The sequence below is a fragment of the Rissa tridactyla genome, chromosome 2 (genome assembly GCF_028500815.1).
Source record: "Rissa tridactyla isolate bRisTri1 chromosome 2, bRisTri1.patW.cur.20221130, whole genome shotgun sequence".
NCBI classification, from domain to species: domain Eukaryota; kingdom Metazoa; phylum Chordata; class Aves; order Charadriiformes; family Laridae; genus Rissa; species Rissa tridactyla.
The window spans coordinates 161,577,048-161,591,009 of NC_071467.1; the positions used below are offsets into that span (position 1 = coordinate 161,577,048).

At 41.9% G+C, this 13,962-nt stretch overlaps 1 protein-coding gene across 5 annotated transcripts in view; it reads right to left on the reverse strand.

Moving 5' to 3' along the window:
- The window catches only part of LOC128905371 (sodium channel protein type 5 subunit alpha-like), a 222,076-nt gene that overhangs the window by 120,122 nt on the left and 87,992 nt on the right, over positions 1 to 13,962 (reverse strand). For all 5 annotated transcript variants that reach the window (XM_054191393.1, XM_054191392.1, XM_054191391.1 and 2 more), the window contains exons 9-11: positions 6,876 to 7,017; positions 5,213 to 5,410; positions 1,200 to 1,382 (exon numbers count right to left, since the gene is read on the reverse strand). In XM_054191393.1, the coding sequence (XP_054047368.1) occupies positions 1,200 to 1,382; positions 5,213 to 5,410; positions 6,876 to 7,017 (523 nt within the window). The remainder of the gene's footprint in view (positions 1 to 1,199; positions 1,383 to 5,212; positions 5,411 to 6,875; positions 7,018 to 13,962) is intronic.

Here is a 13,962-nt window from a genome sequence, read left to right on the forward strand (position 1 = left end):
TCCAGCTGCTCAGATTGCATCTGAATGATGACTCAGCCTTACTCCCTCCAACCATGCCAGACCCAGCCTTGCAGACAAGACTTACTATAAGCTTTGAAATGTCTCTCCCATGTTTCTCATGTATGTGACATCCCAGGGCGAAAAGTGAAAGCAAGAAATATTAATCTAAGAAACAAACTGGCAATGCACAGCTCCAATCCACGGTCATTCTGGTACGTGGTGCCTTGAAACCCATCCAGAATGAAGCTAAGGAGCAATTCTAGCTTTAACAAAGGTGTCATTTGTAACGCGACCCACTCCACCAATGAGACAAAGCCAAAAACTAGTAGATTAAAAAATGCGTGTCATTTACAGAAATCCAGCTCTGTGTAAATTTTGTGAGCTGGGGAGTCATTAATTGGTCACATTTACTTACACATTTTCTATGAGCTTTTTATGGCTGCCAAATATCCCTAAATTCACTGACAACAAAATAGAAAAAGACTTAGCCCATTACATGGCTATTCAAAAAAACAAACTGATTTAAACTTTGCCCTCAGTTAAGCAAAGACAAATTATCTGGAGCTATTTACCATCATTTGATACATACAGCATGTGCAGATTCATATTCATGCATGTCAGTAACATTTACATAAAACCCTATTTAACAACAGTCTCACTCTATTTTTTTCCCTGTAATAGAAAGTAGAAACATGTGCCACAAAGTTTTGACTTCAAGGCAACTAGCAAAGGAATACAAAAATGTTAATAACGTCTTTGTATAGCATTTATAAAAAGCCCTCAGAGACAAGTTTCCTCCTTTTCTCCTCCTCTCTCTTCATTTTAAGCTTTGCAGGTTTCTTCTAAGAATTTTTTTATCTCTAGCAGGGATAGGATAGGTATAATCAGATGAATGAAATTAAAGTAAGAAAATAAACCAGACTGTGGGTAATCTTGAAGCGGAAAAAAAAGGCAAAAAAAATTTGAAAATAAATAGATTCATAAGAATGTTTAATGGGCATTTTTAATTCATTTTGAAAATAAAGTGGTAATATGTTTCCTTCCATGTTTCTAGCACAGACGGTCTGCAGGTCAGTCATGGTATTAAATATCTGATTCTTCTCCACGGCTGAAAATTTCAGCTTTAATTGCCTATTCAGAGCCTGGCCTATCCAGCAAAGTGCAGTGTGGAATAAGTGATGTTTCTGACCATGGCTTACCATTCTCCTCTGGCCATCATCATAGTCACACCTGGGATTCCTTTGGTCTTCCCCATACTCTTCTGCCCCCAGAGATTTCTTTTTCTTTCGCTTGTTTCTTCTTTCCTTGGCATTTTTGGATGCTAAAGGCGACATTTCCAATGAACTTAGTGACATTGAATCAATTCCTTTAGCAGCTAAAGCCTAAAACAGAAGATGGTAGAAGGTGTAAAATAACTTATTATTTGAGTTAAGGATCTCAGTGAGAACTAATGATTACTCTGCTCAGCACTTACTTTTCGTTTTAAGGTTGTATAGGAGATAAGTTAAAAATTTCAGATGGTCATTAATCATAAAACTATCTATCTTGCATGGTGGGAACTGGTCTTAACCTGTTCCTAACCTCTACATTTAGCCACGGGAAAACAAACAACAGGCAAGACATGTTCCTAGTATAAATGCTCACAGGCAGGTTGGACACCCAGATCCCATGACAGAGCATTAGGAATGGCTCCGCAAAATAACGTAGAGCTCACACACAAGATCCTTCAACATTTCAGGAGAGGAAGAGCCTGTGTGCGCCCACACCTGCGGGTGTACGCTGCGCACACATCTCGGGAGGAACACTGCTGGTGCCAGTCAACAAAAATCTCAATCTGGGAAACCTCAGACTAAGCACCCCCTTGAACGGGGACGGCAGGACAGGATGGCAGCCAAGTCGTCTGCCGCGATTTTTCCTCCCCTATCACGGAGGGATGCGAGGAACGGCAGGCAATTCAGCTGACACATCTTTGTAAACACTTATCTTGAGCAGCGGCGCAGGCAGCTATGATGAGAGATGCAAAGAGAAAACCGTGGGCTTAACCGGAGATAAGGGGGACTTTGCTTCTCCGTGTGCTTCAGTGCTGGGCTGGCTATCTGGTGGGATCGCTGCAGGAGCTGGCTGATAACGGACCAACCGCTGGAAACCCAGCAGAAGCCGAATGCGAAAGCCTGAGCACACAAAGCCACAGCCTTGGAAGCAAATGAGCAGCCAGGAGGAAGAATCGATACGCTCAGGGAGGAAGCTGCAGCCCACGCCAGCGCTCTGGGTCTCCATCCCTGGTGCGGGCAGGAGGAGCGAGGGGACTCCGAGCCCAAAGCACGAGGTCAGGCTTGGAGGTGGCCACATCAGTGGCCTGGAGACAAGCCCATTTGTAGAGCCCCCAGCCGAAAGATGTAAAGCGAGTGAATTACTAAAAAAAAAAAAAGAAAGCCCCTCTCCAGGTTCCCAAGAACAGGAGAAATGGATGAATCCTCAGTGCTATTGTCTGTAAGCCACTAGAATCAAACAGGCAATCAGCTCTCCGCAGCAAAATACTCCCTTCCTCCCACAGGCATCAGTCCAAGGAAAGTGAAGGCACTTAACAGTCGTGTAAAGAATCAATCATGTATTTCAAGGAGTAGCGGTAGCTCTATCAAGCTGAGAGCACAACAAAACTTAATTCCTGTGGGAAATATCTTTCATGAGCAAGCTGCTTAGAGCAGAGAGGAGGAGGGATCAGACATCGGTCTAGGCTGTTCTGGTTTGTATTTTTTTTTCTTCTCCGAGTCAATTGATTTAATTGCTATGCTGAAGTGCTTTCTCTTCATAAAGATTCAGCAAGTCTTTTGGTGTTAAGTTCAGGTTTAGGAATGTGTTAGACCAATTGTGCGAATTGACTGATAGTCCCCAAGCAGGCCTATCAATTATATTTGTGCTCTCTTGATACTGCATAGTGTAAAAGATGGTCTACAGAATTTTGGCTTTCGTTTCTGATTGTCACCATATTTTATTGATCTGGAAAATATTGTGAGTTGTGCTACTAAGCAGGCTGTTTTCTTACTGCAAAATAAGCTAATTTTAGGCTTCTTAGCATTTTCTTACCTATTGCTCGGGTTGGAATGCTTCTGCCCTGCGTACCTTTTTCAGCTGTTGAAAAAGGATTTGGAATAAATTGTTTCTCAGGGAATGGAGGATGTCCCCACATCCTGCCTATCTACCCTTTCTGCTTGGGTTCCCATGGCTGGACCATGTCCTGCCCCTCAGGCAATGCAAGCCATAACCCACTACACTCAATCCCAGGGTAAGGAAGGAGTTTGGGAGCGGGCACATCTGGGATGGGTGGTGGGTGGAGGATGAGAGAAAAGCTTAGCTCACGCGGGCCTTGGCATGGGAATTATGGACCACAAGAAATTAGTGGTACAGTGAGAAAGTCAAAACCAAGATCTTGATAAAGGCTTGGAGAGCAAGGTTAAAACTGAGTAGCTCTGACTGGGGCAAAACACCCGAGGAGGACATCTGAAAGCTACGTGGTGCAGGCACCCAATTCACTTTCCTGAGCCTCTTCTTCCAAATGTCTAATTTGAAATGTTGGGGGTTGATTTCCAGAATTACCAGGCTTCACTAGTGAACATGATGGACCCCAATTCCTTTCTATAAGATTAGGACAATTCTCCAGGAGTATTGCAAATACAAATGAGTATTTTTGAAGCACACGGAGTCTAAGCAGTGACAAGAGGCACTGAAAAAACCTCTGAGGACGTTAGTCATTTTGTCTTTGAAGCAGGCTTTGAATGCCTGAGTCGGGAAGTCTGCCCGAGCCAGCCTAAGGCTACAGAACAAATGATGAGAAAGCGAAGAGCTGCTCTTGAGTCATGCACTGTCCACCCTTTGTACTGAACAGGGCACGGGAAAAATGAGACATGGTTGGCTGAAGAAAAGACTATGTTATAAAGTGTATAGACAAATGGGAACAATTTAGGTTTTCACGAGCAACCTTCATTTTGACACATTCTGACTTTCAGGGCTTAATGTTCCTTTTTTGTGTGTGTATATACAGGCTTAACTGAAATCAAAGCCTTCAAAAGGAAATTCTTAAATATCTTTAATTATAGCTGGGGCAACAAAGTTGACTGTTATTAGGAATTGCTCAGCTGGAGTCAAAACACATGAAAATTTGTATAAAATAGGTACGAGTTGGAACTCAGTTTGTTCCCTTAGGTTATGGCAGAAAGTCACTCTGTTCAAAGTGCCTGTACATGGACTAAATTGCATTTACCTATTACTTAAACCATCAAAGAGGATCTTTAAAAGGACTTAAATGATGTATAAGCCTCTACTAGCACTTTGTCAAGGGTGAATTGTGTTTTCTATTTTCTTTCCAAGGATTTAAATGGGCTTTGGATTAGACCCTGAAGCCAGATGTACCCAAAAGAAAATTATGTATATTAGTTTATATTGTGTATCAAGGATTTATTTCTTTCAACTGCAGTGCTACGTGTTATTTCAGACTAATTTTCTTATTGTCTTCTTGTTCACAGCTCCTAAAATGTTCTCTTCAGCTGTTTAATAAAGGCTTTCTACCCCACATAAACCCCAGGCAAATTAACTAGTGCTATTAAGGCTATATGGCTACATTTGGCCTCCCTGTTTTGTTTAAATTTATGACATAACATTAAATCCATATCCTTTGTATAATTTGCAAAACTTAACCTCAAGATCTGCTTGTTTACTTGTTCAGGAATGAAGTTATATCTGCTGCAAACAGGTTATCCTACACCTTTGTCTTCATTATTGGACAGCTGGATATTCACGGCAATTTGAACGAGACAGTGAGAAAATGAACATGAGCTGAAGTGGTGGTGGAAGAATGTTCAGCTATGGCTGAGCTACCAAAATAGCTGTTCTGTGCTCAAATGCAGATGTAGTTATATCATCATTGAAATGTCTTACATGCCAACCCATATAATTTCTTCTGCTGGCACGTGTGGTACAGTTAAACCAGCACAACTCTGGATATGTAAACCCTAAATGGCCCCAATCCTAGCAGGAAGAGCCATCATTTTTCTTTTAGAAAGGATTGTAATAACTGTCCAGGACAATAAACATTAAGCTGCTTTCAAGCAAACCCTTACTTTGATTATTACATAAATGTAAAATAAAGAGAATGTGAATCTCAAGGTACCATCTGTTCAAGTTACCCAAGGCTAGACGTGTCACATAGTTTACTGACCTCCTGCTCTTTCTTTAACATCTCCATGGCTTCCCAAAATTTTCTTTCCTTCTCCTCTGTTTCAGCAATAGTGGCTTGGTTCTGCTCTTCATACGCCATGGCCACAACAGCCAGAATCAGGTTCACCAGATAAAATGAGCCCAGAAAGATGACCAGCATAAAAAAAAGCATGTAGATCTTCCCAGCAGATCTGAGAGTCTGTAAGCACAAAAGTAAAATCACTAACACTTGTTTACACTGTTCTTTAAAAGAAAAAAAATTATTAATTTTTTTGAAAACAGATTTTCAAAATCTAAGAAATTCAATATAATTGAATTCAGCCTTTGTTACTAGCCCAAACAGAGTCCTTTTGATGACAAACGACAACCACATGCAAGGAAATAACCCTCTCACCAACAATTTTTTATACCTTATTCAAAAATTATGTGCCTTGCAGTAGAATTCATTTTTAAAAGAAGAATGTTTCTTTACCATATATCTCTGCTGGTTTTCTTTGAGAACGGATAATCTTACAATCAGCTGCAGTGAAAGCTTCCCCCACATAGCTCAATCTATTTTTGTCCAGTGCATAGAAACTTTCGAAGTGGATTCATACTGTATGCCTTCAGATGGCTACAGTCTGGGTCCTTTACAGTCAGTGGGAAGAAAAAGATACTTTTACGATGCAACTCATCAGAGCGTTAGTTGGACGTCTGCCTCAGGATAAGAACCACCAAACCTCGGGCACTGTTGACTGTGTTGTCTGGTTCTCCACCAGATTTATAGGCATAACTGGAGTTTAGAGTAACAGGCTGAGCTTCTATTACAGGGGTGTCCCATGGTCAATGACTTGATGCTAGTAATAGAAACCACTGTGTGACATTGTAAGGTCAAATAATAAGAGGGAGGGATTTGCCATGACAGTTTCAGCCTTCCAGAGTTGTACGTGCAGCTCTGTGCCAAGTAAGTGAATATAGTTGTTTAAAGAATCTTCAATTTAATTGTTTTATGTTTTCCGGAAATGAAATTGGATAACTGGCTGCACGTGAAGATTAAATCCCCAGTACCTTTAAAAAGGTCTACCTCAGGACCTTCAGAGTAGTATGTGTCAGCACTAACACCTTTGATTTCCTTACGAGCATGCTCCGGTTTGGGCAATTTCGAGATGCAGAAGTAAATCTTCAGCATCTTCATGGACAGAGCATGTAATTCCGTACCAAACTATCATGTGTAGTTCTTCAGAGGTCGCATATATTTCAGAAAATGCATGCCAAAACGTGCATTTACTAGCAGACCACCTCACACGCACAACTGTACGTTCATCTGACTCCACTGTGCCTCTGGCTCTCAGGTGTCCATGAGGAAAAGTTTGCAGGTTTGCAGCAGGGAAAACTGAAAGGCACCAGGTAGTCTTGCCATCGGCTGAATTTATCTTTATTATCATGCCTCGAAAAACCAGATACGCCAAGTACACAGATGCTTCTCTTGTCCTTTTTGGAGCTGGACTCAAAAGATTAGTTCACGTTACACCAGCCAGAAAAAAAAATCATGAAGTGGTGACATGATGACCTTTACTAAGTGGTGAATTTCATCCAGATTCAGGTAACTTACCCAATGGATATTTAACTGTCACAACATGATGTGTTTGTTTTATATTTTTAAAAATAATAAAACCATCTCATACCTGTTGATAGAGACGTTCCCAATAATCTTGAGTCATAAGACGGAACAAAGAGAGAAAGGCCCAGCCAAAAGTATCAAAGCTTGTGTAACCATGGTCAGGATTCTCCCCAGCCTTCAGACATATGTATCCCTCAGGGCACGTGCTGCAAGACATGTAAGACAATACATTAAATGCATCATAGATGGCTTCAGCATGGAGAAACTGATTTCCGAGTGAAAATATTGAATGCTCTTGGTTAAGAGCAGAGATCCTCAATGGTAAATTCCTTCACCGGGTGAAAACACAGGAAACAGGTGGATGATAACATCACAATACCAAAGATCTTGTTTTCCCTTTGAGAGGGTAAACTGGGAAATGGTAACCATAGCTCGAGCTGCAATGGCAAATGGGCATTCTTTTCAGATATTTGGAATAGATCGGAATTAGGTGCCTAAGAAGGACTTTAGTGCTTAAAAGTGATTTCTCTTGGCACTTATTCCTAATTAGGAATCATAAACTTGGTGTCTCCTATTACGGTTGTGGGTAATACTGTGATGGTGAACCTGCTTTTCCATAGTCTAGGTTACATAGTCTGACACTGGGCTGGACGACATCAGCGTGTGCCATCTGAGCACCTTCCCGATGGCTTACTACGCCTGACCTTGCACTCACCCTCTGCAGGGACTGAATCTTTAATCTGAGAAACCCAGTCCTTTGTTCCACTCACCGCCGTAGTCTGGGGTCATGACATTTTTTCTGTTTCTGCCACAGCGAAGTTTTCCTTGTGTGTCTTGCAGGTCCATATATTAAATGGCATGCAGACAGCATGAATTCCACCGGCTCTCATTAAAGTTTGAGCCTCTTTACAATAATTTTCTAGCCCCATATGCCAGAAGAGAAAAAGAATGCTCTGTGCTTTACAGCCAGCAGCGGTACTATGTAAGCACCAAATTGCATCATCAGGTGAAACCCAAGGTAGAAGAGATCCCGGGCCAGTGAGCCTCCCTCTCTCCCAGAATGGTGTGATATGATCAGTCAAAAGACCCCACATACCTCTTGCATATCACAAGCTGCTTTCCAAACACAAGACATGCCCCACCAGAAACTGGAGACATAGAGCAATACGCAAAGGCTTACTGCTCTACGTATCATAGGAAGAGAATATGAGGTCAAGGATGTTGCCAGTGTCCTGGAGCTCGACAGTGTTTGGGAATTTAATAGGTGGGAAACATCTAACTATATGGAGGAGCAGAACTTGCAGTAATGCCAGCTCTCTCTGTTCTCCTTGTGCTTCAGATTGAGATGTACCTGGTACGTTTTGCTTCAAATTCTAGCTGACGCAACTAGGGATGGCTGGAACAAGAGGGATTGTGGAAGCCCTTTGTCAGAAATCAGAGACATTGAGAGAGACCAACTTCCAGGCAGGTTTCTGGTAACAGAGCAATACCCTTGGTCCTGGCAGGCAGTGAGCTTGGTGTTCTGCCTGTCAGATGGAGGGATCAAGGTTTTCTGAGCTGCCTTCAGATAGGATGATTATTGTAATAGCCAGCCATTTTAGACACTTCGCCAGTCATGTAGAGTGTGTCCAAATACGTACAGCTATTAACTTTTTTCCCCCCAGCAAAAACCCATAGAGTCTTTCAGCCACTGCTATTTTTTATCAAAGCAGAATATTGCCTCAAATTGAAATGCAAAGCAGTAATAAAAATAATGAAAAGTAATTTTTAAAATGCCACACAAAAAAAAAAAAGAAATTGACTCCTGAGAAAGCAGAGTATGTTTCAGTACAAAAATCAAGGATTTTATTTTTTTTTTATCTCAATTTTATACTGATATAAATCAAATCTGTGCAGCACAGGATAGCAAGCCTGTATTGCATGTTGAAGCGAGAATGCATTGCTCACAAATCTATGGTGTCAGCCACCAACATTAGACATTCAACAACACTTTAAGAAGCTTAATTTAATATCATTAGTCAAGCACAAATTTTTAAGTAAGTCCACTTTGAATGCTGAAAAAAGGAGTGCTGAAGCATAGAAAAATGTGTGCATATCCTTGTTTGCAATAGTTCTCAGAAAAAGCAATAAAAAAATGAAAAAGAACAGTTGATGTTTAATGAATTAAACGTAACACAAGTGAGAATATAATTCTGTCACCTTACGTAGACCCAAATTAGTTTATATAAGTTGAGAATTTAGATAATATTAACTATATATCACACAGAAAGAAAGAGAGAGAAACTTCTAATTTTTTTTCCCTGCCAGCCTAGAAATGCCTCCTTCTAGATCTTTCCTACTTTGACTACCTATTGTTTCCTGGTAAGAGCCACATTTGAATAAAAATGACAGTAACATTACTGAGCTAGAAGAAAGTAAAATGCAGAAATCCCTGCTTTTTGTTTTTAGTCTAAAATGTGCAGATGCATACTGGATCACTCCTGTATATCCGTGTCCTTTTTTGAGGCAGCCTTTTCACTAAATCTCCTCTTTCCCAAAGGCAGCATCTGCTGTCACTCTCTGCCGTAGAGACAGGAGATTTCTGCCTCTGATCTGCTGCTGCAGGCAGCCTCCGGTGCCCGTGATGTGCTGCCGACACTGTTCACGAGCTCTGAGAAATGGATCCTCTGGGTTCCTCAGAAGGAAACCCTTTCTGCTCTCTTGCACTAAGAGATCGCGTCCAGACAGGACATGAAAATTTTTGTAAAGCTCATTCCTTTTGCCATGAGGAAATGACTGCATTCACACACTGTGCTTGGCTGGAAACTAAGTGATCATGCCCAGAGGTGGACAGCCTTTCCTTGGTCTTCCATGAAAGACCAATCCCAAGTGGGTCCACAGAGCTGGTCTCATCACTCATATTTTAACTTTATTACTAATGGCTAAAGCATCTGAATACAGCTGTGAGAAACTTGATCGTGTTTACTTTAATGGTGAACTTAAGCCTAGGCAGGGCAGTTGGTTGGAAATTAGGTTTCATCTAGAAGAAGTTGCCTAAAGTCTTCGGCAAAATGGAAATTTTGCCGTTGATTTCAATATGAGAGAAAGACTTCCCTCTTGATCTCGTCACCATTTTGAACAAGAGAGTCTGAAAGAAAGAAGATATTAGGAGCACTGCACTTAGATGTATTTTCATAGGAACCTCTTGGCACCACGAGTTTAGAGGCTACGAAATCATTCTTAGTTTCACTACCAATGCTGCTTCCTGGGGAAAGTCCATTTTGATGGCAAACAACTTTTGAGCAACTACTGAAAGCAGTTTACCACAACTGCTTGGAAAGCCCTAGGACATGGAGATGCAATTCCTCTGACTGCGAACGCGAGCAATGGTACCTCAGACCTATATTTTCTGTTTAAAATACAGGTAGTATTTTTTCATGTCTCATTCGGTCTTTATGTCTGTAAAACCTTTTCCACTCAGCGATAGATTGCTGGTGTGAAAAGATCTGTCTGACTCCGCAGTGAGTGTACACGGTTCTCTAACATTATCCTCAGGTGTAAGAGTATTCAAAAGGGGTGTCATCACCACAGAAAGCATGCACTCCAGCTCAAAAATGCTATTCATGTTAGCTCAAATCCTTCTTACGGAGGCTAGACACTTGAGACAAAATATCCTGCTCCTTATTCTTGCTCACCCTCTTTCATAGCCAGCAGAAGCGATAACCCATGGGGTGTGGGAATGTGTTAAAAACACTGAGAAGAAAACAAAATGCTGCTCCCCATAAAAGCACTCTACAGAAATTTAGGTGTGAGATTCTCACATGAGAATATTATTCTGCAACTGACACCATTTCCTCTGAAGATTTTTTTTTAAGGAGTCTTGAGATTTTGCTGAAGCATTTTGGATGTATAATATTAAGCCTTCCCCCTTCAGATTTTTTAGCAAACTCTTCAGTTTCTGTTACCTCAGGGAAGCGTTTCACAGGATTGCGCTCTCCTCTGATGCACAGGGATGGGCAACAACAACAAGCTACATAAATATAACATCCTCCACAGGAGCCTCACAGGATGCTGTTCAATTGATCACAGTAAAATTAGTGTCATTGATTCAGAAAAGTTAAAAGCATCAGTCTACCTTCCTATCCATCAGGCTGTAATCACCATTGTAAGCTGGCATTGGTACAGGAAATTAAAGAATATAAGAAACAGCTTTGTTTTAAATAACACAGATTGGGAATGCCAGAGAGTTGTAGCTGAGGGGCATAATTACAAAATGCTCTGGCTCAAGAGTTTAATCTAGGCAAGCCAAGTAACCTGCTGATCCAGACTGTAGTGGCCAATAGGGTTGTGCAATAAAAGAAGATTTGTGATACAACCACGTGTTGGACTGTAACATTCAGACCCTGAAAATACAAAAAGCGTCGTCCGTGTGCTACCAGGAGTTAGCGGCAAACAGCTAAGTCGGCTACCACATCTGTAAGGTAAGGCTGCACTTTCATTTGGATTAGGTTGCAAAGACACACAAATTCACTACGCCAAATTGCTTATGAAAGAAGCAATAATGGAAGACAAAGTGCATGACACAGACACGCCAAAAAAATAAAAACCCCCAACAATATTGTGGTAAGGGCCCCTTAGTGTTCCTGCTTGGGTCACAGCTTAAGCCCAAGAATGCAGAAACCAAGCTGAACTGTTTAGAGCTGACGTCTTTGACACATGGCTAATTCCAGAGGAATGGAAACCCACCCTGGTGAGCACGGCGGGGTTTCAAAGCCTGGCAGTAAGAGCTGGAAGGAGAGGAGGTACCCATGGCCTCCAAGGCTTGTTGATGTTCACAGTAGAGTCTTCCTCAACCTGCCTCTTCATGACAAAGTCCTCAGGCCACAAAGGAGAAGCTTATATCTCCTTTAGGTCACAGGCCTGAGTGCTCTTCTCTGCGCTTTCCAGGTTTACTCATTGTCTTGGCTTTGAGGGAGGAGATCAGCAGCCAAAGGAGGAGTGCATGCTGTGCAGTGGTGGGGCGGGAACAGATAAACATCCTTAGACTAACATTTGCTCCTACCTGACAAGATGAAACTATCCATTCTGAAACAGGGCAATGCTTTTTTAAAAAATGTATGTAATAAGGGCGAATGGGCAGGTAGGAGAAAGGGGCTGAAAGGCAGCAGCACCCCAGCCAAAGCTGGGCATTGCCATCAGTGGGTGCTCAGTCTGCCTGAAAGTCACAGGTTGCTCTCCTTCCTCTGCTCTTTCTTGTTTTGTTATATTATTTACATTAAATTACTACTGTGATTTACGTCGGAATCTAGTTAAATTCATTTAAGGTATGCTGCATAGTCTGAAGGTTGGTAATAAGTAAGTTAATTTTGCAATTTTGCTTACTAATCTGGGTTGCAATTAGGTTACTACCTCTGGTAGTTTAAACACACTTCATTCTTTCCAAAATATCCTAACTTTGGTGACATTTGAAGAAGTCACATTTGGGAACCGTATCCCCTTCCCCATTCCACCAGCCTTTCTCATCCATCAGCCAGCTACACCCCATCAGATTGAATTTGGCGAGAGTTATGAACACACTAGTCACGCTCGGCACATGCCAAAGGTCCCCAGGAGCCCATCCCCTGGGATGGACCTGCTCACACAGCGAGTTAAACACACGCTGCCAGACCACGACCTGCCTGTCAAAGTTGGCTCGTCTAGAGATCACCTGCAACAGGTTGTTCCTGCTGACCTTGCCCATTCCTGTCACCTCCCAGGAGTACAGATATGCAAATTAGACACCTGAGCAGCATCTTTACTCCAACCCATCCATGGATTGCACCTCTGAAATGTAAACCTTCCAAACCAAGGGCGCTCTTCTCACCCTACTTGTCCAACACCCAACACAACATGGCCTGAATCGGGGGCCACCTTACATTAAGACTACAAGTAGTAGTAATTAATAATAATAATAATAATAATAATAATAATAATAATACAGATTTAAGTTCAGGCAGCTCAGAGCTGCAGTGGTCCTGACTGCCAGCAGCAGAATAGAAGAACTGGTTGGTTGCATTATTCTCTGCTGCAGTTCCCCAATTTCCAGCGCAGCTGGAGTTGTGTTACTGGGCACGTTTGCTTGTAGTCAGGGGACAAAGAGCTGTGGGAGAGCGTGCTGTTGACATGTTCTTCTGGGGGACATACATATTCTTCCAGCCTCTCCGCCTGTGAAAGGCTGGGGGAGAGCTGCAGCTCTGGGCTGTGCAAAGTAGCATTGGTGGAAGCATCTGATAGCAGCTCCGCTCCTCGGTACAGTGCATGTTTCTTCTCTGCCCTTGAGGGGAGTGATAAGCCTTTGCAAGGGACTTTAAATCACCACGTGGAGGGTGCATAAAGGCAAAGGAATGTTATTACAGCTCAGAGAGATCAAAGTGCTGCATCGCTGTGCAAGCCGCAAGGAGTATGCTGACAGTACGGTGGAGTGGAGAACCTACCACAAAAATGTTGTTGTCAGTACTCACGGTGACTATGAGAGCAGGCATATGATGCAATTTTATATGTTGGCATTAATTACCTTAGTAAAATACCACAACACAAAAGGAAACAAAGTTGGTTTTTTTCTGGTGATACTTTAGAGGACTCACTCAAAAACTTTGTGGAGCACTACACCACATGGTGCTTCCTTCATCCCTTATATGTAATAAGCTCATTGACAGCAGAATTTACCAAACCATATAGAATCTCACCCCACACTGTACATTATTTTAATGTATCCTGTTAAGAAAAATCAAGGTCAGAGTGAGGATAAAGGTAGCTAAAGTTTCTATAGCAACAGTTACTAGGATGCCGTTGCCAAAGGTGCTTTCCTGTTGCATCCTGAAGTAGCTTTACTGGCTGCTTTTCCTTCCTGTTCGCTAGTCTTTTCGGTAATATCAGTACAGACATGATGCAAATGTGCTTTCCTTGTCAGGATGATCTCGTAGACTATGCCTGCCCACGAGCTGAATATACAGAACATATCATGTGAAAAGGGAAAAAAAAAATTAAGCAGTCTGACCTTGAGATCTGAAGGGGACACAGCTGACTTAAAACACGCACAGTTTACTGAAAAGCAAGCTCCCTGTTGCAGTTGCAAGTGAAAAAGTGAAAAAAAAACAAAGATAAGTTTCTCTTTTTTTTTTCCTGCTTGTTTA